The 25,379-nt window shown below is 38.4% G+C and overlaps 1 protein-coding gene across 10 annotated transcripts in view; it reads left to right on the top strand.

The window, feature by feature from the left end:
* Nucleotides 1-25,379, top strand: part of CrebB (Cyclic-AMP response element binding protein B) — a 307,082-nt gene that overhangs the window by 265,179 nt on the left and 16,524 nt on the right. For 3 of the 10 annotated variants that reach the window (XM_070080020.1, XM_070080015.1, XM_070080016.1), the window contains 3 exons: nucleotides 551-715; nucleotides 19,567-19,675; nucleotides 25,157-25,255. In XM_070080020.1, the coding sequence (XP_069936121.1) occupies nucleotides 551-715; nucleotides 19,567-19,675; nucleotides 25,157-25,255 (373 nt within the window). The remainder of the gene's footprint in view (nucleotides 1-550; nucleotides 716-19,566; nucleotides 19,676-25,156; nucleotides 25,256-25,379) is intronic. The other 7 variants (XM_070080021.1, XM_070080017.1, XM_070080019.1 and 4 more) reach the window with 6 other exon arrangements.

Here is a 25,379-nt window from a genome sequence, read left to right as displayed (position 1 = left end):
ACACTGTCTCTAGTTTACCAAGAGCTCGCAACATGAGTCATCCCATGTTGCCAGTCCCTGAAGAAGTGAGTGAAAGGCCTCGAGCTATTCCCCAACTCAGCCTCGTGGCTATGCTAATTACATCCTGAAAACATCACACCCAGTTAATATAAAAAAAATTTATAAGTTTGTAGATGAATGGTTCAGAGAACCGACATGTTGATAAATTAGACACATGTGCAACTCTTGGGTATCTTTATTGAGGAAATGTTTCACCACACAGTGGCTTCATCAGTCCATACAAAGGAGAATCTTGAAGAATAGGAGGAGAATGAGGTAATCTATTCAAGATTGATGGACTGACCACATCGACTCAAGGTTGAGGGACTGATTACCTCATTCTCCTCCTATTCTTCAAGATTCTCCTTTGTATGGACTGATGAAGCCACTGTGTGGCGAAACGTTTCCTCAATAAAGATACCCAAGAGTTGCACATGTGTCTAATTTATCAATTTATAAGTTGTCAGTTTCAGTATTTGGTGTAATGAAGTGTTTCTCTCTCTTGCTGCAGATACAGAGTGTGATACAGCAACCCCCTCAGCCCAGTGTTATACAGAGTACAGCATTACAGACTGTCCAGCTCTCCAAGGGTAACGTTATTCTCTTGAAACAGCCTTCACAGCAGTCCAACTCTGTTATACAGTCAGCTGGTGGAGGCACACTTCAGACTGTACAGGTGTGGCTTGCTTTATGTTGTATGCTGCGTGTGTAGTGGGTATGGTCCATGTGTATGGTAGTTTTGTATGGGAGGTGTGTGTGTGTGTGTGTGTATGGTAGTCAATCATTTTGAAGGTTCTAGTTATCCAGCCTATCATTTTGAAGGTTCTAGTTATCCAGCCAATCATTTTGAAAGTTCTAGTTAGCCATCCTGGAGAGAACAAGTGACTTAAAGAGGATCATCATTGGCTTGGCATCCCGTGTTTTGAAGATTCTAGTTATCTAGCCTATCATTTTTCATGCAGTATACAAATAACCCACACATGGGAGAGAGAAGCTTACAACGATACTTTTGTCTGAATTGGATCATTTACGAAGTCACACTGACAGAACAAAGTGAGGGAGCCAGTATATATAGGCAATTGAAAAGGAGGACAGGAACAAGAGAGGGAGAAGAGGAAGTAGTGGTAAAGCTGGCAGTGGAAGTAGATAAAATAGTCATAGTAGATAGTAGGGGAAGTAGTTTAGTAGATAGTAGGGGAAGTAGTTTAGTAGATAGGGGAAGTAGTTTAGTAGATAGTAGGGGAAGTAGTTTAGTAGATAGTAGGGGAAGTAGTTTAGTAGATAGTAGGGGAAGTAGTTTAGTAGATAGTAGGGGAAGTAGTTTAGTAGATAGTAGGGGAAGTAGTTTAGTGGATAGTAGGGGAAGTAGTTTAGTAGATAGTAGGGGAAGTAGTTTAGTGGATAGTAGGGGAAGTAGTTTAGTAGATAGTAGGGGAAGTAGTTTAGTAGATAGTAGGGGAAGTAGTTTAGTAGATAGTAGGGGAAGTAGTTTAGTAGATAGTAGGGGAAGTAGTTTAGTGGATAGTAGGGGAAGTAGTTTAGTAGATAGTAGGGGAAGTAGTTTAGTGGCATAATGAGAGAAATGGGAGTCGAGGGTGAAGAGAGGCAACAGTAAAGGTAGTAGCAATAGTAGAGAAATGGAGGGGAAGACATAGCGGTAGTACAAGTGGGGCCAGTCTAAGTAGCACTATAGGAGAGCTAATGGCCCACAAGGAGTAGGACCAAAACTACAGAGGGAAGGGAAAACTAACTTACAGAACACAACAGGCAGAAGGAAACAAAAAAAAAAAAAAGGAAAAAATAGGGAAAGGAGAAGAAAGTATCAGGTTAAGTGACGAGAGTTCTGGAGTTTGGAACGTTTGACAATGTAATGAGAAAGGAAGACATTTACAGTGACAAATCCACGACTAAGATTTATACAAGCAATGTTGTGTATAAGTGATGCTTCAACAAGACGACGACTGTGAAGGTTAGAAGTAGTGTAGATGGTGACTGTGAAGGTTAGAAGTAGTGTAGATGGTGACTGTGAAGGCTAGAAGTAGTGTAGATGGTGACTGTGAAGGTTAGAAGTAGTGTAGATGACGACTGTGAAGGTTAGAAGTAGTGTAGATGGTGACTGTGAAGGCTAGAAGTAGTGTAGATGGTGACTGTGAAGGCTAGAAGTAGTGTAGATGACGACTGTGAAGGTTAGAAGTAGTGTAGATGACGACTGTGAAGGCTAGAAGTAGTGTAGATGGTGACTGTGAAGGTTAGAAGTAGTGTAGATGACGACTGTGAAGGTTAGAAGTAGTGTAGATGGTGACTGTGAAGGCTAGAAGTAGTGTAGATGGTGACTGTGAAGGCTAGAAGTAGTGTAGATGGTGACTGTGAAGGCTAGAAGTAGTGTAGATGGTGACTGTGAAGGTTAGAAGTAGTGTAGATGACGACTGTGAAGGTTAGAAGTAGTGTAGATGGTGACTGTGAAGGCTAGAAGTAGTGTAGATGACGACTGTGAAGGTTAGAAGTAGTGTAGATGGTGACTGTGAAGGCTAGAAGTAGTGTAGATGGTGACTGTGAAGGTTAGAAGTAGTGTAGATGACGACTGTGAAGGTTAGAAGTAGTGTAGATGGTGACTGTGAAGGCTAGAAGTAGTGTAGATGGTGACTGTGAAGGCTAGAAGTAGTGTAGATGGTGACTGTGAAGGCTAGAAGTAGTGTAGATGGTGACTGTGAAGGTTAGAAGTAGTGTAGATGACGACTGTGAAGGTTAGAAGTAGTGTAGATGGTGACTGTGAAGGCTAGAAGTAGTGTAGATGGTGACTGTGAAGGCTAGAAGTAGTGTAGATGACGACTGTGAAGGCTAGAAGTAGTGTAGATGGTGACTGTGAAGGTTAGAAGTAGTGTAGATGGTGACTGTGAAGGTTAGAAGTAGTGTAGATGGTGACTGTGAAGGCTAGAAGTAGTGTAGATGGTGACTGTGAAGGCTAGAAGTAGTGTAGATGACGACTGTGAAGGCTAGAAGTAGTGTAGATGGTGACTGTGAAGGCTAGAAGTAGTGTAGATGACGACTGTGAAGGCTAGAAGTAGTGTAGATGGTGACTGTGAAGGTTAGAAGTAGTGTAGATGGTGACTGTGAAGGTTAGAAGTAGTGTAGATGGTGACTGTGAAGGTTAGAAGTAGTGTAGATGGTGACTGTGAAGGTTAGAAGTAGTGTAGATGGAGACTGTGAAGGTTAGAAGTAGTGTAGATGACGACTGTGAAGGTTAGAAGTAGTGTAGATGGAGACTGTGAAGGTTAGAAGTAGTGGTATAAATCTTGGTAATAAATACCGACAAGTTGGTTTAGAAAGACACATAAGCAAACACTATAACATATTTATTAGAAAATGTTTCGGTCCTGGGACCTTGATCACTTCTAACATACAGAGGTAGAAAGACATTATATATATAGGCGGAGAGTGAGGTGTGACGCACGTGACCTGAGGAATGTCATAAGAACATAAGAATGGAGGAACACTGTAGAAGGCCTGGCCCATGCGAGGCAGGTCCTTACCAAAACAACCTCTGCCTATGATGAGGACGGGTAGACGATGAAATCATGTGACTCATGTGTTGTTGGGTTGGTGCTGCTTAAGTATCATGTATGCCAATGTTTTCGAAATTTTGTAGTTTCCAGTGTTGCGTTCTATAGTGTCGGTGATGGCGATTAGTGAGGCTTCTAGGCACCGTCGGCGTCTGAGGTCTGGTTCGGTGAGAATGAGTTGTGCCTCATTCCAGTTCATCAAATGCCCTGTGGAGTCTCTGTGGAGGACACCTTACATCGTCTCTGTTAGAGGCATTTCGATGCTCATTCAGGCGGACTGCAAGATCTCTGCCTGTCTCGCCTACATATTTCTTGGGACAGAACCCACAGGGGATAGTGTAGACGCCTGCTGTAGAAGTTAGAGGTGTGGGGCTGCGTTTCGTAGTGAGGTCTTTGATAGATGATGTGTTTATGGTGGAAACGTTGATGTTACTCATAGCAAGTGCCCTGCGAGTATTCGTGGCAACATCGCCACATGGGAGTACTATGAACTGTTTAGGGGGCTGTTCCATGGGCGGTTTGTTGAGGATAGCTTGTGCCTTGAGTCTGCAATCTCGGATGAAGAAAGATGGGAACTGAAGACATGTAAAGGCTTGTGTTATGTAAGTGCATTCTTCTTCTAGAAAACAAGGGCTGGAGATGCGAAGAGCTCTCAAGAAGAAGCCAATGAGGACTCCTCTCTTAGTGCGGGTGTCTTGGTGTGAATAAAAGTGTATAAGATCGTCCTTGTTGGTAGGTTTTCTATACTAGTGTAGATGGTGACTGTGAAGGTTAGAAGTAGTGTAGATGGTGACTGTGAAGGCTAGAAGTAGAGTAGATGGTGACTGTGAAGGCTAGAAGTAGAGTAGATGGTGACTGTGAAGGTTAGAAGTAGTGTAGATGGTGACTGTGAAGGTTAGAAGTAGTGTAGATGGTGACTGTGAAGGTTAGAAGTAGTGTAGATGGTGACTGTGAAAACTAGAAGTAGTGTAGAGGGTGACTGTGAAGGCTAGAAGTAGTGTAGATGGTGACTGTGAAGGCTAGTAGTAGTGTAGATGGTGACTGTGAAGGCTAGAAGTAGTGTAGATGGTGACTGTGAAGGCTTGAAGTAGTGTAGATGGTGACTGTGAAAGCTAGAAGTAGTGTAGACGGTAACTGTAAAGGCTAGAAGTAGTGTAGATGGTGACTGTGAAGGTTAGAAGTAGTGTAGATGGTGACTGTGAAAGCTAGAAGTAGTGTAGATGGTGACTGTGAAGGCTTGAAGTAGTGTAGATTGTGACTGTGAAGGTTAGAAGTAGTGTAGATGGTGACTGTGAAAGCTAGAAGTAGTGTAGATGGTGACTGTGAAGGCTAGAAGTAGTGTAGATGGTGACTGTGAAGGCTAGAAGTAGTGTAGATTGTGACTGTGAAGGTTAGAAGTAGTGTAGATGGTGACTGTGGAGGCTAGAAGTAGTGTAGACGGTAACTGTAAAGGCTAGAAGTAGTGTAGATGGTGACTGTGAAGGCTAGAAGTAGTGTAGATGGTGACTGAAGGCTAGATGTAGGGTAGACACTTTTAGCAGAGGGCTAGTCAATAGGATGACTGTGATCTTTAACATAACAGAAAACAGTATTATTGGTGTTGGCAAGCCTAACACTGTTTTTTGTGCTCTTTAAGACTGTCAGAAAGAGAGTGGACAGTTTCTCCAAAGTATTGAAGAGGACAGGGGGAACATGAAATAGGGTAGATGCCAGGGACAACTATAGCGGGAGGAGAAGTACCAACTAGATTACTGTGAAGGTTGTTAGTTTGGTGAAAAGTAAATTTTGATGTCTAAGCAATGGAGAGAGTTGTTAAGATTAGAAAGACTGGAAATATAGGGAAGGCAGAGAACAGGAGATTCACAGAAGTAGAGAGTTTGAGAGAAAAAAAAGTCTGTTTAGCAGGTGAAAAGGCAACATTTATGAAATCTGAAGTGTAGCCAAGACGAGAGAACAAATTATGAAAAGTGGAAATTTCTACCACTCTTTTTTTCTGCTGCCATTACCTGTCTACCACTACTTCTCTCTCTTGTTCCCCTCCTTTTTTCTGATCACCTATATATGTGTACTGGCTACATCATCTCTCAGGGAGGTAGTAGAGCACTAAAAATTACAGACCAGTAGCCCTAACCTTTCACATCATAAAAATCTTTGAAAGAGTGATGAGACTGCAGATTATGAATTTCATGGACCAGCATAACCCGAACCAGCATGGTTTTAGAGCAGGACGTTCATTCCTGTCACAGGTGCTGAACCATTATGACAGAATTACTGAGGTATTGGAAGACGACCAAAATGCAGATGTAATTTACAGATTTTGCAAAGGCATTTGACAAATGTAATCATGGAGTGATAGCGCACAAAATGAGGGCCATGGGCATTATGGGGAAGGTAGGCAGATGGATTTTCGGGTTCCTGACACGCACAACATAAAAAGTAGTAGTGAACAGGACAAGATCCAGCATCAGCGAAGCTAAAAGCTCAGCGCCCCAAGGCATTGTCCTGGCACCTCTGCTCTTTCACATCCTCATAGCAAACATAGATAAAAACACCCAGCACACTTTTGTATCATCATTTCCAGATGACACTAAGATAAGCATGAAAGTCACTATGGTAGAGGACACTGAAAAATTACAAGAAGACATAAGCAAGGTTTTCCAGTGGACAGTGGAGAACATGACGTTCAATGGTGATAAGTTCCAGCTGCTTAGGTATGGAAAGAATGAAGAAATCAAAAGGAACACTATATACAAAACTCAAGAGGGTCACCGAATAGAATGTAAGGAACACTTAAAGGACCTGGGAACAATTATGTCAGCTGACCTTTCTTTTAACCCGTAAACGGTCCAAGCAGATCTACATTCACATGTGTAGCGCTACAAAAGTAGATCTAAGTTTTTTTTACATATTTTCAAATATAACAAAAAAAAGTAGATGAAAGTTTTTTACTCATTTTCAAATAGAAAAACAAAAAGAAGATCTACTTTTTTACATACTTTCAAATGTTGAAAAAACATGTATATACGTTTGGACCGTTTACGGGTTAAAGTCCATAAAAAGACAAACATCACAACAGCCAGGAAGATGATGGGGTGAGTATCGAGAACTTTCAAAGCAAGGGAAACAATGGTGGTGTTGACACTCTTCAAATTGCTAGTACTCCCTCACTTAAAATGTTGCTCACTGCTGATGGCCCCATTCAGAGCAGGAGAAATATCAGAGCTGGAACAAATACAGAGATCATTTATGGCTCACATTGAGCCAGTTAAACACCTAAATTACTGGAAATGCCTTCAGGTCTTGAACATGTACTCATTTGAGTGGAGGAGAGAGAGATATATGATATATACCTGGAAAGTACTCAAGGGCCTGATCCCAAATCTGCACACTGCCATAACAACATACTGGAGTGAGAGATATGGGAGGAAGTGTAAAATAAGCCCATCGAGGAGCAGGGGTGCAGTGGGGATAATAAGGGAACACTGTGTCAACATCCGGGGTCCCAGACTATTCAACATCATGCCTATCACTATGTGATAGGCATGATCGTCCTACTCGAAAACCATGCTGGTTCAGGTTATGCTGGTTGTGCTGGTCCATGAAATTTGTAATCTGCCATCTCATCACTCTTTCGAAGATTTTTATGATGTGAGAAGTTAGGGCTACTGGTCTGTAATTTTTAGCTAGTGCTCAACTACCTCCCTTATGCAAAGGAGCTATGTCTGCACTCTTTAAGGCCTCCGGTATTTCACCTAGTTCTAAGCTCTTTCTCCAAAGAATTCCAAGGGCTCGTGCTAGTGGTACTTTGCACTTCTTTATAAAAAGGGCATTCCATGAATCTGGTCGAGGCGTCGAGTGAGTGGCCATGTTGTCCATTTCCATTTTTGAAATCTATGGGATTTGTATTAATGTCAGTTAGTTGGTCTTCATGACCTTCTGCTGGAGTGAAAAATATTTCAGCATTTTCTACCTTGCTGTCATTTAGTGGGTTGCTGAACACCGACTCATACTGTTCTTTTAGGATTTCACTCATTTCCTGTTCATCGTCAGTATACGAGTCTCCTCTCAATAATGGTACAATTCTACAGGTAGTTTTTAGCTTGGATTTTGCTTAGGAATAGAAATATTTTGGGTTTCTTGCAATATCCTGTATGGCCCTTTGTTACTTTTGTGTTTCTTCTGTTAGGTATGACATCCTAAGTTTTTGCTCTAATTCAGTGATCTCTCGGCTAAGACTGTCTTTGCTATGTTGCAACATATTTGTGATTTTAAGCAATTCAGTAACTCATTCTCTTTTTCTGTACCATCTCCTACGCTCTCTCTCTATATCTGATCTTCCTCTGGGTTTCCTCAATGGTACATGCTTCATACATACCTTGTATGCTTCTGCATTCAGCTTCTCTAGGCACTGGTGGGGATTTAGGTCGCTCATGTCTGATTCCCGTTATATGTCTGATAGCTCTTGGTTTATTTTTTTCCAGTCAATTCTATGGTTGTTAAAATTAAACTTACTGAACATCCCGTCTCTAACATTAGTGACGCAGTTCCCTAACCCTGAGTTAATACTCGTTTAAACTTCTATTATGTTGTGATCAGAGTACAGTATATTGTTTTTGTAATTGTTATGTCTCTGATTAGTTCCTCTTTCTTTGTGAATATCAAATCTAGCTTATGATATTTTCAACTTATGACGTCAACTGATGACGTTGTCAACTTACGACATTGTCAACGTACGATGCGTTCATCGGAACGTAACCTCACTGTAAGTCGAGGAATACGAGTACCTATAATTGTACCTAACTGCATGAGAAATCCTACTTGACAGGCTGTCTAAATCTAAATTAACATCGAAGCATTAGTTAGCCAGAGATACACTGCATACCATTGACTTTATTTAGTGTCTAGCAATGTCCTGTTACAGCTAAACTACATTATTTTGTGTTGCATAAAGAAATAAAAATTGTATTTGCATTTGGTGGTGAGTTTTATAAGGACGAATATGTTATTGTTGTTGTGGTCATTGTTATTGTGGTTGTTGTTGTGGTCATTGTGGTTGTGGTCGTTGTTATTGTGGTTGATGTTTTCAGAGGTAAAGAAGCCATATTAAGGCCAGTCGGGTCATTAAGACTTAGTTCCAGGTCATAATCTTTCAGCACATCTTACAGAATGTATCGAGTGCACATATATTGAGTGTATGACACACATGATGAGTGTATGACATACATGGTAAGTGTATAACACATGTGCAATTACAAATACAAATGGGACAGGCAGGGCCTATGAGAGTGGGGTTCAGCTGGTACGTTGGTCCAGGGCCTGAGCTTAACCCCTTGACTGTTGCAACCCCCAATCCTGGGGTGTCTCCTGGTGTTGCAAAATTTAAAAAAAATGATTTTTTTCTTATGAAATGATAGAGAATCTTTTCCCGATTGTAATGACGCCAAAAAAACTAAATTTGATGGAAAACTGACGGAATTATGCTCTCGCGAAGTTAGCGGCCTCGGCGATATTTACAAATCGGCGATTTTGCCCACTTTGAGCCCTATTTTCGGCTAATTCCGTTGTTCCAGTCGACCAAACTCATAGCTATTTCTTTAGAACAACATTTTTTCTATCGATTGAGTGCAAGAAACTGCCCATTTACCGATTTCAACTACCCAATAATGTGGTCAGAAATTTGCAATTTGGCCAATTTCACGAAAATTAAAAAATATGACAATTTCAAAATAGGGTCCAAAATGAACAATGCAGACATTCCTGGCTCTAAAATAACATTTTCTTTGTTCATCAGTCACATCTCCAGGCCCCTCTGATATTACTCTTGCTTTCTATTCTGAATTTTTACTCAAACAAAAAATAGAAGACTTACTATTATGCAGACTACTGCAATACTGTAATAATTGTATAAATAACATCAACCCATTCATGACTGCATATTAGAATGGCTAGTTGGACATTTATTGGACAATGACATCATTTGTTTACTTTTGAACATCGGCAAAAATCAAACATTTCCCCTACTTTGAGCTCCATTTCTAGGTTAGGTTCTTTTTATAGAAAAATCAATCAAAATCGCCTCTATTTCTATAATATGCTTTCCATTCTATCAAATGAGACCAAGAAAACGAGAATACAACCATAAATACTATACGAAAATAGACCACAAAGTCAGCATTTTAATTTAAAAAAACGGTCTGAGTTTTTTTTTTCTCATTATGCACTGCGTGCTCCAGGATTTTTTTTATTTGGTGCGCACTGACCACACAGACCCATTCTCTCACATGTGGGCCTACCAGCTTTCTCCTGCTTGATTTGAAGCCGCTAGAATTTATGAGTATATATACGTCAAACACGGTACCTCATAAGACGTATATATACGGCCGCGACAGTCAAAGGGTTAATGATGATTAAATAAATAAATAAATACACCTACCATCCGACTTACGACCTGCTCGACTTATGACCACTCGACTTACGACCGTGTTTTTTATGCCAAATTTCTGGGAAATAAACAACTATTTGTGTTGTACAAAGTGTTTATCCTAAACCTTACAGTATAAAATACAGTACTAACAGCATAAAAAGTAAAGTAAAACATGAAATACCAAAATAAAACAATAAAATAAAGTCATTACAAAAATGTTTTGTTGATATTCGGTAGTAAAGTTCGACTTACGACCGGTTTCTCAGAACCGAACTCGGTCGTAAGTCGGATGGTAGGTGTAAATATAAATATCTTTATTTCTACAAGTACATGTACAAGGTATACAGACCATAGCTGACATCAGTGACATACTACTATATAGAAAGTCACTTGTTATGCTGAGCATTTCCCGCAAATTGGGTCAGTTTTGTCCCAGGATGCGACCCACACCAGTCCACTAACACCCAGGATGTGACCCACACCAGTCCACTAACACCCAAGATGTGACCCACACCAGTCCACTAACAGCCAGGATGTGACCCACACCAGTCCACTAACACCCAAGATGTGACCCACACCAGTCCACTAACAGCCAGGATGTGACCCACACCAGTCCACTAACACCCAGGATGTGACCCACACCAGTCCACTAACACCCAGGATGTGACCCACACCAGTCCACTAACACCCAGGTGCCCATTTTACTGATGGGTGAACATAGACAACCGGTGAAGGGAAACAAGGGAAGCAAGAGGTTTAGCCACTAGGCCACGGAGCCTGGTGGCAACAATTATCATTAGTACATAAAGCATATTTTGGAATACCAGAACTGAAGCCTTCCAAATTGCTGAAGTTAAGATACTACAAACTTGGCGAGATATTTCCAAATACAGTGGCACCTCGGGATTCGAACATAATTCGTTCCAGAATAAATAAAATAAATAAAGTTTATTTATTTGTAAAGGTTACAATGTGTAATTACAATTTTGATTTGCTAAGTACAAAGATACCCACTATCATGCCGAGGCACTTTGGGCAAACTAATCCTAATACATGTACATAGTAACTAATTAAAACTAGATAAGATAATAGTACATAGTAATTATACTTAAAACTGAACATGGAATAGTGGTTTGCTGCTTTAGTGCCGATACCGAAGGAATTTGTTCCCATAAGGAATAATGTAAATTAGATTAATCCATTTCAGACCCCTAAAAATACTTACAAAAGCACTTACATAAATACACTTACATAATTATTCAAGTATTGAGCTGTTCGCATCCCGAGGTACCACTGTACAGTTGTACCTTGACTTACGAGTTTAGTTCGTTCCGTGACCGAGCTCGTAACTCAATTTGCTCGTATATCAAATCAATTTCTCTCTTTGAAATTATTTGTAGTGCCATTAATCCGTTCTAGCCCCCCAAAAAACACCCCAATTTTTTTGTTACTGGTTTTTAAATAAGAAAAATGTATTTATAAGTAAATGGTTTTTGTTTTTTTTTCACCATGTTCCAGCAATGTTTTAGAAATGCTGGAGTGTATATGAAACTCCTTGAAGCATGGTGTAAGATGAGTGTCAATCCACTGCCACTGGAGTGACATTTGATGATCGTGCACTGCCTTGAATTTATTTTTCACTGTTACACATAAACATGTCTGTCTATTTGTTTCTATCTCTATTTGTCTGTCTATCTGTCTGTCTAGCTCTATGTTTATCTCCGTCTCTGTTTATCTGTTCTTCTGTCTGCCTGCGTTTTCTTCCTGTCTCTACTTGTCTCTCCGTCAACATGAATCACGAAATCGTAATGACACGTTTGCAAACAAACCATACCATGGGTGGTGATAGAACTCCCGATCAGAGAGTCTCAAAACTCCAGACTGTCGCGTTAGCTACTGGTTTGTCTCTCTGTCTCAGAGAGCCGCTCATGAACCAACATTTATTACACAGGATCGTCACGTCTGATTCCTGAACGAGTGAAAATGTGTATTACTTGTTAGTCATGCTTATTATGCCTTAGATCTACAAGCTCTGTATAGCACTTTGGATTTTTTTGGGTTATCCTAGGTAATTTACACTATGTATAACTGTGTTTTTGTGTACCTGTGAGACAGAGGTAGACAGAGAGGTAGACAGAGACAGATACAGACAGACAGAAGGAGATAGACAACCAAAGCAAATCAGCCAGTCAGCCTGCCAAACATGTATCATACATGTTTCAGAATTTTCTCTCTTTACTTAGGGCATACCTTTTAGAACATTCTGGTAGGATGACACTACCAGTGGCATCAAAATTGAAAGGTTGTTATACATTGGTTATTATCGAGGATTTTTATGTTTCCTCTCTCCTGCAAGTGGCGGCATATCTGAAGCTCGCTCGTAACTTGGATTTTGGCTTGCAACTCAAAGCAAAAAATCGACCGAGCGACAGCTCATAACTCAGAAAACTCATAAGTTGGGGCACTCATAAGTCAAGGTACCACTGAATTATTTGAGAAATATTTTTGTAATAAAGTTGGTAGAATTACCGACAATATGTAAAGTAAAAGGACACAAGTGCAACTAATGTGACATTTTATTGTGGCAACGTTTCGCTCTCCAGGAGCTTTATCAAGCCATTACAAACAATACATGGACGCAGAGGGTATATGTAGGCTCAGAGTGAGGTGCAATACTAGTGGTAGTAGTAGTAATAGTAGTGACAAAAGTTGTAGTAGTAGTAATACAATATGGTAGAGCAATTAATTCGTACATGAGTAAAAGGATATAAAAGCTATTACTTGGGTAACATAAAAATAGATTGGACAAATATAGAAAATAGGTTGGACAACTATAGACTGGAAAGAGGCAGCTTGTTTCAGTGTTCACTCTCTGTAATGTGCTTTGTGTAGTATAACAGGAGAGACTATGTGACGGCAGGGTTTACTGTTTTCAGGAGGATTCTTGCTGAGACTTCAGAGATGGTGTCCTTTTACTTTAGAAATATTTTCAATATTGTTGACAATTCCAGCTACAATAGCATCAGCAGAAATATATTTTAGCAAACTCAAACATATCAAAACTTGTTGAGGTCTGCTATGTGTCAGCCCCAACTTGTTGATTTAGCAAGACTTAGTATTGAATCAAGCATGACCACAGAAGTTAATTTTGATAATGTAGTTAAAAATTATTTGGAGAAAAAAGCCAGAAAAACTTCATTTCACTAAATAGTCGAAGTAAATATTAAACCTTAAGAATTTTACTTGACTTTTTAAAAGAATTTATTAAATGTTTAAAAATTTAGGTACTTGTATAGTTATAGGTCAACAAAAAATTTTAAAAGTTTATAAAGTATATATTATATGGTCATTCTGCTGTATATTAACCCGTAAACGGTCCAAGCAGATCTACGTTCACATGTGTAGCGCTACAAAAGTAGATCTACGTTTTTTTTTACATATTTTCAAATATAACAAAAAAAAAGTAGATCAAAGTTTTTTACACATTTTCAAATGTAAAAAAACAAAAAGATCTGTTTTTTTTACATGCTTTCAAATGTTGAAAAAACGTATATATAGGTTTGGACCGTTTACGGGTTAAATAAAGCATTGATGGATGTTTACCAGTACAGTGGACCCCCGGTTAACGATATTTTTTCACTCCAGAAGTATGTTCAGGTGACAGTACTGACCGAATTTGTTCCCATAAGGAATATTGTGAAGTAGATTAGTCCATTTCAGACCCCCAAACATACATGTACAAACGCACTTACATAAATACACTTACATAATTGGTCGCATTGGGAGGTGATCGTTATGCGGGGGTCCACTGTAGTTTCATTGGACTTCAAATTCTCAATTTTGAGAGAAGCCTCAGTCTGCCCCCAGGGGACCCAGAGCAGTCTTGTTCCACTTTACAAAATTTCTCTTGGAGACCCTGGGGACAGCACATGCCAGTGAATTGACCAAGAACAAGACCATCACCTGTCATATAATAATGACACCTGGATGTATTTAATGCCTGCCAAAATTTGATTAAATTGTTTCCCCAAACTCTTCAAATTGTACGCAAAAATGACGGGCAAGAAAAATTTGCACAACCGAACTAGCTTTTTACATGTCACTAGGGATTGCAGATTGAAATCAGAAATGCGTTGCACTTAGGAAGCAAGGTTTCAAGTTAATCTAAGGCAGTGAAACAAAAATGGAACTGGAAAGGATAGTAAAAGAAACTTTTACTGCAAGCATTGGTTGATTCCATCACTTTAATGGAACTTGACAGCGCCGCCCACTACACCTCACAGTGTGTACCAGTATTATCTAATATGGTTGTCTGTATCGTGTTTTAGTGTTGTTTACTGTTCCTCTTATATAACTTTGCAAAGCATGCTATGGATGGATTAATGAAAATGTCAATAATAGCACAAATATACTACATTTCTAGTACCCCTGAGCAAGGGCCGCCTGGCGTCACTGTGTCTGCAGCACTATTGACTCTCTCCTTTAGCCGCTCCCTGGCTTGCCATAGCTCCTCCCACTTTCTAAAGATGCCAAGTAGTGATTTTATGAATTGGCTAAGAAAATTTAAAAAAATCAGTGTTAAAAAATGCAGAAAATTCAGTAGGTGCAGAAAGATGTATTACAGTGGACCCCCGGTTTACAATATTATTTCATTCCAGAAGTATGTTCAGGTGCCAGTACTGAACGAATTTGTTCCCATAAGGAATATTGTGAATTAGATTAGTCCATTTCAGACCCCCAAACATGCACTTACATAAATACACGTACATAATTGGCCGCATTGGGAGGTGATCGTAAAGCGGGGGTCCACTGTATCTGTGACATCATCACTTCGTATGTTGTAGTACTAATTTAAAAAAATCAGTGTTAAAAAATGCAAAAAATTCAGTAGGTGCAGAAAGATGTATTATCTTCTGACATCATCACTTCACATGTTGTAGTACTAAAATTCACTCTAGAAACATCGTAGGAATACGGGATTTACACTTAAATGTTGCCAGATTTTAAAACTGTTTTTTTCATAAGCTTAACTCATTTTCTGATTTTTTTTTTTTAAATGCGTCTGTCTTCCCTTGAAAACTAAGTTCAGTCGGATAATGTTAATGACGATTTAAAGAAAGACAAGACTGTTCAGACTACAATGATAACATATTTTCTACGACAACATTGACGCTTTCATTGTGTCGTCAGTCATAGTTAGCAATAGTCAACAGTTTTTTTATTTTTTAAATTTTGCTTTCTATAATTACTCTTATTTTGTTTGTGATAAACTTGAATCAAATATAAAGTTGTCTTATCTTTTGCTGCTATATTACCTTAGTAAATAAAAAGCTTAGGTCTAAAAATTTCCGTTGCATTTTTACATTGTCGGAACCAATTACCATATCTAACATATAACTTCCAGTTGTGTCACCCTTCACGGAACTCATTATTACCTGATACAGACCTACCTAGAGGGTATTTCGGGGGTTAATGCCCCTGCTGCTCAGTCTGTGACCACGCCTCAGACCTAGTTGTAGAAAATGAACTACACATCTTGTTCCATCATATTCCTAGTGAAAGTAATTAACTTGCTGTACCTTCACCATCTCTCTCAGATGTCCCATAAAAGGAAGACATCGAGGCAGTTTGACACTGCTTAAGAAAACCCACATAACTGAAGATCACTGAATCAATTGGAAGTACAGTCTCCTCACTTAGCAATGTACTTGTTTACCAACAACTAGGACTTAAGATGGGCTCTCTGACCAGTATACAAACCTAAATAATGTATATCAACTTGAATGACTGCCAGTAAACTTACACTTAATATTGACAAAACCTTCTACATTATGTTTGGGATCGGATCAAGTGATGCCCAGCTGAACATTATGATTGACAACACTCTTATTGCTAAACATAATGAGGGCAAATTCCTGGGTCTGCACCTTGACAGCAACCTGAAATTCAACACCCATATCCAACACATAAAAAAAATTTCCAAAACAGTTGGGATCCTCTCAAAGATTTGTTACTACGTACCACAATCAGCGCTACTCACACTATACTATTCACTCGTCTATCCCTACCTCACCTATGCTATTTGTGCCTGGGGATCAACAGCATTAACCCATCTAAAGCCAATAATAACCCAACAAAAAGCTGCAGTAAGAATTATCACACAAACCATTGCTAGACAACATACCCCCCCCCCCCTTCACTCTTCAAAAACCTAAGCTTTCTCACTGTACAGAACATTCACACCTACTACTGTGCAACCTACATTTACAGAACCATATATTCAAATATTAACATTTAACTAAAACACTTTCTTGATAGTTGTGACAGGACTTGTAGACACAATACCAGACACAAAAATCTCTAACATTCCTAATGTCCAGCTAAATCTCCACTAAAACTTATTGTACGTAAAAGGGCCAAAAATCTGGGACTCCCTGCCCGAGAACTGTAGAACCACAGACTCGACCACCATTTTCAAAACTACCATTAAGAAATGCCTTATCTCCCTAACACACCCCATCACCACCTAACACACCCCATCACCACCTAACTATATGAAAACCACCTATTGTCTTTTTGTATGATGAACACATCCCTACCAAAATAGACTTACTCTTATTATCTCTAATTCCCCTTTTTTTTACACTTAACACTCACCCAAATGACTGTAAACATAAAATTTCTAATACAGTGGACCCCCGTTTTACGATCACCTCCCAATGCGACCAATTATGTAAGTGTATTTATGTAAGTGTGTTTGTACGTGTATGTTTGGGGGTCTGAAATGGACTAATCTAATTCACAGTATTCCTTATGGGAACAAATTCGTTCAGTACTGGCACCTGAACATACTTCTGGAATGAAATAATATCGTAAACCGGGGGTCCACTGTACTATATAGCTATTGCCAAATAAATCTTAAGTTAGTCCTAAGTTTGCCTGAAATACTCTCCCATTATTGGAGTTTTTATAGACACAATGTATCATGCCTCAATAAAACCATTCCCTTTACTAAATTAACTAATTGTAATCATGTTGTATGTTTTGTACTACCTCACTATTATCGCTTTAATTAATATTAACCCTTTGACTGTCACGACCTCAAATCTTGAGGTGTCGAAGAATTTTTGGAAAAAAAAAAAATTCTCAGGAAATGATAGAGAATCTTTTCCTGATGGTAATGACACCAAAAGAACGAAATTTGATGGAAAGCTTATGGAATTATGCTCTCGTGAAGTTAGCGACCTCGGCGATTTATGAATCGGCGATTTCGCCCACTTTGAGCCCTATTTTCAGCTAATTCATTGTTCCAATCAACCAAACTCAAAGATTTTTCTATAGAACTCCATTTGTTCTATCGACTGAGTACAAGAAACTGCCCATTTACCGATTTCAACTACCCAATAACATCAGAAATTTGCAGTTTGGCCAATTTCACACACATTAAAAATAAGCCAATTTCAAAATAGTCCAGAATGAACAATGGAGACATACCTGGCTCTAAAATAACATTTTTCTTTGTTCATCAGTCACGTCTCCAGGCCCCTCTGATATTACTATTGCTTTCTATTTTCAATTTTTATTCAAACAAAAAATAGAAGATTTACTGTTATGCAGACTACAGCAATACTGTAATAATTGTATAAATAATGTCAACCCATTCATGACTGCATATTAGAATGGCATTTATTGGACAATGACATCATTTGTTTACTTTTGAACATCGGCAAAAATCAAACATTTCCCCCACTTTGAGCACCATTTCAAGGTTCTTTTCATACTAAAACCAGTATGTTCTCCATTCTATCAAATGAGACCAAGAAAACGAGAATACAACCATAAATACTATACAAAAATGCACCACAAAGTCGGTATTTTAATCCAAAAACACAGTCGGAGTTTTTTTTCTCATGCACTGCGTGCTGCAGGATTTTTTTTTATATGGTGCACACTGTCCACATAGACCCATTCTCTCACATGTGGGCCTACCAGCTTTCTCCTGCTTGATTTGAAGCCGCTATAATTTTTTGAGTATACAGTGGACCCCCGGTTTACGATCAGCTCCCAATGCGACCAATTATGTAAGTGTATTTATGTAAGTGCGTTTGTATGTGTATGTTTGGGGGTCTGAAATGGATTAATCTAATTCACAATATTCCTTATGGGAACAAATTCGGTCAGTACTGGCACCTGAACATATACTGTATATACGTCAGACACGTTGGCTTGTAAGATGTATATAAACGACTGTAACAGTCAAAGGGCTAATCATTTGAATTACCTAACTTTTATATCAGTATGCAAAAATATATATTAAACTGTACTGCTCCATAACCTGTGTCAGTATAGAGTAAGAATTAGTATTAGTCTGCCTTAAATGCCTAGGCATGCTACCTGGAGTTTACCTGGAGAGAGTTCCGGGGGTCAACGCCCCCGCGGCCCGGTCTGTGACCAGGCCTAGTGGCCTTATTTGTAATTAATATTTTATAACATGTACACCACACATTGTAAACTTTGCAAGGAAATAAACATTTTGGTTTTAAAATTATGCTATTATTTGTTCAGCTGCCCGTCTCTTTTTTATATTAATACGGTAAGTCCGCAACTTGTAAACACACCGGGGACCTCCAGAATAGTGTATAATATTGTATAATATTCATAATGCAGGAAATATTGAACTTAGGAGCACATTGGGGACCTTCACAATAATGATATAATAATGATATACACAATACAGATTCTCAAAATGTTTGTAAGTCGAGGATTTACTGCATGTATTAAATATAATAGTGTTGTTCATTTATCCACCTCAATTTTTATCTGTACATTAAAAAACTGGTACATAATAGTCTGTCTAGTTCTCAAGTACACTATTACTGCAGGAGATAAATTAGTTTTTAACCCGTAAACGGTCCAAACAAATCGACGTTCAAATTCGTAGCTACAAAACTAGATCTACTTTTTTTACATATTTTCAAATATAACAAAAAAAAAAAGTAGATAAAAGTTTCTTTACACGTTTTCACATGTAAAACAAAAAAAAAATCGTTTTTTTACATACTTTCACATGTTGAAAAAACGTATATATACGTTTGGACCATTTAAGGGTTAAAGTGCAGTGTAGATGCGCCTCAGACAAGACAGTGACGGAGTGACTGATGATGAAAGTGTTTCTTTTGTGGCTCGCCTGCTGCGACACGGCCAATGTGATAATTATAATAAATAAGAATGCAGAATACATTACCCATATTTATTTTCAGCGCACCAGTCGTGTCTCACCGAGGCAATGTGACGTTGAAAAAAAGTTTTTCTTAAATTTAGTTATTTTTAAATATTTAGTATTTTTAAAGTAAGTTTTTCAATTTAGTAATTTTTAAATTTAGTAATTTTAAAAAAATTACTGATTTTTAGAACATAGCTTTTAAAATTTAGCAATTTATAGAATTTAGTAATTTGTAAACAAAAGAATAAATAGTAATTTATAAGAATTTGGTAATATTAGAGGCGTACTGCAGAAAATCAATTATCCATTGTATTACACAGGTGCTGGAGGCGGGCGAGGAGCAGGAGTTGTCAAGGAAGCGTCAGATCCTGGCGCGACGGCCCTCCTACCGCAGGATCCTCAATGAACTAGGTGGAGGTGAGATATCAGGTGAGGGTTTAGAGCACCGTGCTGTGCCTGGCTACAGTGCTGCCCCTTCACAGCCTCATACAACTCTCTCTCACCTCTCTGTACATCATACACCACTTGTGTGAATTTTGTTAATTAGATCAGTTTAGCAGTAATGTCCAGTTTTAACCTTAGTACAGAAACTAAAATAGTGCAGTACAGTACGGTACAGCACAGTACAGTACAGTACAGCCTCTCCTCACTTAGTGATGTACTCGTTTACCGATGACTCGGACTTACGACGGGTTCTCTGACCAGTATGCATACCTAAATACATAATGTATATTAGAGCTGATCTCTATTCAGTTTATTACAATATACAGTACACTACTGTATAAACATTTAAAAATACTAAAAATACAGTGGACCCCCGCTTAACGATCACCTCCAAATGCGACCAATTATGTAAGTGTATTTATGTAAGTGCGTTTGTACGTGTATGTCTGGGGGTCTGAAATGGACTAATCTACTTCACAATATTCCTTATGGGAACAAATTCGGTCAGTACTGGCACCTGAACATACTACTGGAATGAAAAAAGTTCGTTAACCGGGGGTCCACTGTATTATAAATGGTGTAAACGTGACATTAACCCGTAAACGGTCCCAGCAGATCTACGTTCACATGTGTAGTGCCACAAAAGTAGATCTAAGTTTTTTTACACATTTTCAAATGTAGAAAAACAAAAAGAAGATCTAGTTTTTTTACATACAGTGGACCCCCGCATAACGATCACCTCCCACTGCGACCAATTATGTAAGTGTATTTATGTAAGTGCGTTTGTACGTTTATGTTTGGGGGTCTGAAATGGACTAATCTACTTCACAATATTCCTTATGGGAACAAATTCGGTCAGTACTGGCACCTGAACATACTTCTGGAGTGAAAAAATATCGTTAACCGGGGGTCCACTGTACTTTCAAATGTTGAAAAAACGTATATATACGTTTGGACCGTTTATGGGTTAACAAAGACGGTTGACACTAACCCACTACCATTATCCTGCGATCCTCACTGAGCCATGAATTCGTTTACTGACGTGGTCTTACGAACACAACTCCGTTGTTAAGTGACGAAAGGCTGTAGTATAGTACAGTATACTACAGCACAGTATATTACAGTACATTATACTACAGTACAATGTACTACAGTACAGTATGGTACAGAATAGTTCAATATAGTACAGAACAGTACAGTATGGTGCAGTACAATACAGTATGCTGCAGTATAATGTACTACAATATAGTACAGAACAGTACAGTATGCTGCAGTATAATGTACTACAATATAGTACAGAACAGTACAGTACAATACAGTATACTACAGCATAGTATATTACAGTACATTATACTACAGTACAATATACTACAGCACAGTTTAGTACAGTGTGGTACAGTATAGTATTGTACAGTACAATATAGTACAATGTTGTACAGTACAATATAGTACAATGTTGTACAGTACAATATAGTACAATGTTGTACAGTACAATATAGTACAATGTTGTACAGTACAATATAGTACAATGTTGTACAGTACAATATAGTACAATGTTGTACAGTACATTATAGTACAGTGTTGTACAACAGTACAGTGTTGTACAATACAATACAGTGTTGTACAATGCAATACAATGTTATACAGTACAGTACAGTGTTGTACAATACAGTACAGTGCTGTGCAGTACAATACAGTACAGTGTTGTGCAGTACAATACAGTGTTGTACAATACAGTACAGTGTTGTACAATACAGTACAGTGCTGTGCAGTACAATACAGTGTTGTACAATACAGTACAGTGTTGTACAATACAGAACAGTGTTGTACAATACAGTACAGTGTTGTACAATACAGTACAGTGTTGTACAGTACAAGACAGTGTTGTACAATACAATACAGTGTTGTACAGTACAATACAGTGTTGTACAGTACAATACAGTGTTGTACAGTACAGTGTTGTACAGTACAATACAGTGTTGTACAATACAGTACAGTGTTGTACAATACAGTACAGTGTTGTGCAGTACAATACAGTGTTGTACAGTACAATACAGTGTTGTACAGTACAATACAGTGTTGTACAGTACAATACAGTGTTGTACAGTACAATACAGTGTTGTACAGTACAGTGTTGTACAGTACAATACAGTGTTGTACAGTACAATACAGTGTTGTACAGTACAATACAGTGTTGTACAGTACAATACAGTGTTGTACAATACAGTGTTGTACAATACAGTACAGTGTTGTACAGTACAATACAGTGTTGTACAATACAGTGTTGTACAATACAGTGTTGTGCAGTACAATACAGTGTTGTACAATACAGTACAGTGTTGTACAATACAGTACAGTGTTGTACAGTACAATACAGTGTTGTACAATACAATACAGTGTTGTACAATACAGTACAGTGTTGTGCAGTACAATACAGTGTTGTACAGTACAATACAGTGTTGTACAGTACAATACAGTGTTGTACAGTACAATACAGTGTTGTACAATACAATACAGTGTTGTACAATACAATACAGTGTTGTACAATACAGTGTTGTACAATACAGTGTTGTGCAGTACAATACAGTGTTGTACAATACAATACAATGTTGTACAATACAATACAGTGTTGTACAATACAATACAGTGTTGTACAATACAGTGTTGTACAATACAGTGTTGTGCAGTACAATACAGTGTTGTACAGTACAATACAGTGTTGTACAGTACAATACAGTGTTGTACAGTACAATACAGTGTTGTACAGTACAATACAGTGTTGTACAGTACAATACAGTGTTGTACAGTACAATAGTGTTGTACAGTACAATACAGTGTTGTACAGTACAATACAGTGTTGTACAGTACAATACAGTGTTGTACAATACAGTGTTGTACAATACAGTACAGTGTTGTACAGTACAATACAGTGTTGTACAATACAGTGTTGTACAATACAGTACAGTGTTGTACAGTACAATACAGTGTTGTACAATACAGTACAGTGTTGTACAATACAGTGTTGTACAGTACAATACAGTGTTGTACAATACAGTACAGTGTTGTACAATACAGTGTTGTACAATACAGTACAGTGTTGTGCAGTACAATACAGTGTTGTACAATACAGTACAGTGTTGTACAATACAGTGTTGTACAATACAGTACAGTGTTGTGCAGTACAATACAGTGTTGTACAATACAGTACAGTGTTGTGCAGTACAATACAGTGTTGTACAATACAGTATAGTGTTGTACAATACAGTACAGTGTTGTACAGTACAATACAGTGTTGTACAGTACAATACAGTGTTGTTCAATACAGTGTTGTACAGTACAATACAGTGTTGTACAATACAGTGTTGTACAGTACAATACAGTGTTGTACAATACAGTGTTGTACAGTACAATACAGTGTTGTACAGTACAATACAGTGTTGTACAATACAGTGTTGTACAGTACAATACAGTGTTGTACAATACAGTGTTGTACAGTACAATACAGTGTTGTACAGTACAATACAGTGTTGTACAGTACAATACAGTGTTGTACAATACAGTGTTGTACAGTACAATACAGTGTTGTACAATACAGTGTTGTACAGTACAATACAGTGTTGTACAGTACAATACAGTGTTGTACAGTACAATACAGTGTTGTACAATACAGTGTTGTACAATACAGTGTTGTACAGTACAATACAGTGTTGTACAGTACAATACAGTGTTGTACAGTACAATACAGTGTTGTACAATACAGTGTTGTACAGTACAATACAGTGTTGTACAGTACAATACAGTGTTGTACAATACAGTGTTGTACAGTACAATACAGTGTTGTACAATACAGTGTTGTACAGTACAATACAGTGTTGTACAATACAGTGTTGTACAGTACAATACAGTGTTGTACAATACAGTGTTGTACAGTACAATACAGTGTTGTACAGTACAATACAGTGTTGTACAATACAGTACAGTGTTGTGCAGTACAATACAGTGTTGTACAATACAGTACAGTGTTGTACAATACAGTACAGTGTTGTACAGTACAATACAGTGTTGTACAGTACAATACAGTGTTGTACAATACAGTGTTGTACAGTACAATACAGTGTTGTACAGCACAGTGTTGTACAGTACAATACAGTGTTGTACAATACAGTGTTGTACAGTACAATACAGTGTTGTACAGTACAATACAGTGTTGTACAGTACAATACAGTGTTGTACAGCACAATACAGTGTTGTACAGTACAATACAGTGTTGTACAATACAGTGTTGTACAGTACAATACAGTGTTGTACAATACAGTGTTGTACAGTACAATACAGTGTTGTACAATACAGTGTTGTACAGTACAATACAGTGTTGTACAATACAGTGTTGTACAGTACAATACAGTGTTGTACAGTACAATACAGTGTTGTACAATACAGTACAGTGTTGTGCAGTACAATACAGTGTTGTACAATACAGTACAGTGTTGTACAATACAGTACAGTGTTGTACAGTACAATACAGTGTTGTACAGTACAATACAGTGTTGTACAATACAGTGTTGTACAATACAGTGTTGTACAGCACAATACAGCACAGTTCTTGGCATATATTAGAACATTGTGTTATGACATAAGTTTTCCACTCAGTTGTTACATGACAGTGGTAAATATTGTAGCAATAACATTGCAGTTCACTTCTTCCCACTACCACCACTGCTACAATGTTACCCTTGTGGGTTTAGCACTTATGATGATTCTACAATGTTGACTTACGCTACAAGTATATGTAATGATCTCTATAAACCAGTTTCATCCTGACACGAAGACTCACGACTTGACATGACTATGACTTCCCTCGCATGTCTTTGAGAGAAACCTGCCTAGTACGGGCTCGTAGGCCTGCTGGCTTAGGCTGATACTTTCTGCCAAAGGTGACACTGGTAGTTCACTAAACTATGTTCTCTCAACAGACAAAGGTGATGCTGGTAGTTCACTATACTATGTTCTCTCAACAGACAAAGGTGACACTGGTAGTTCCCTATACTATGTTCTCTCAACAGACAAAGGTGACACTGGTAGTTCCCTATACTATGTTCTCTCAACAGACAAAGGTGACACTGGTAGTTCACTATACTATGTTCTCTCAACAGACAAAGGTGACGCTAGTAGTTCACTATACTATGTTCTCTCAACAGACAAAGGTGAAGCTGATAGTTCACTATACTATGTTCTCTCAACAGACAAAGGTGACGCTAGTAGTTCACTATACTATGTTCTCTCAACAGACAAAGGTGACACTGGTAGTTCTATACTATGTTCTCTCAACAGACAAAGGTGACGCTGGTAGTTCACTATACTATGTTCTCTCAACAGACAAAGGTGACGCTAGTAGTTCACTATACTATGTTCTCTCAACAGACAAAGGTGACCCTGGTAGTTCACTATACTATGTTCTCTCACCAGACAAAGGTGACGCTGGTAGTTCAGACTCATCGCAGGACGAGTCCACAGGCACAGTGACCATTGGTGGACAACAGTACCAGACTGCAGGTCTGTTGAAAGGTCTGTGGCACTTGTGTTTCTTGTTGCTTAGCAATAAGCTGCCGTCACTTCTGCCTTTTTTCCTGTCTTCTTGCCCTCCTTCCTATCTTTACTCCTGTCTTCCTTCTTATCTTATCTTACAGCT

The sequence above is a fragment of the Cherax quadricarinatus genome, unplaced genomic scaffold (assembly GCF_038502225.1).
Source record: "Cherax quadricarinatus isolate ZL_2023a unplaced genomic scaffold, ASM3850222v1 Contig82, whole genome shotgun sequence".
Lineage (NCBI taxonomy): Eukaryota > Metazoa > Arthropoda > Malacostraca > Decapoda > Parastacidae > Cherax > Cherax quadricarinatus.
This window is presented reverse-complemented; position numbering and strand designations above follow the sequence as displayed.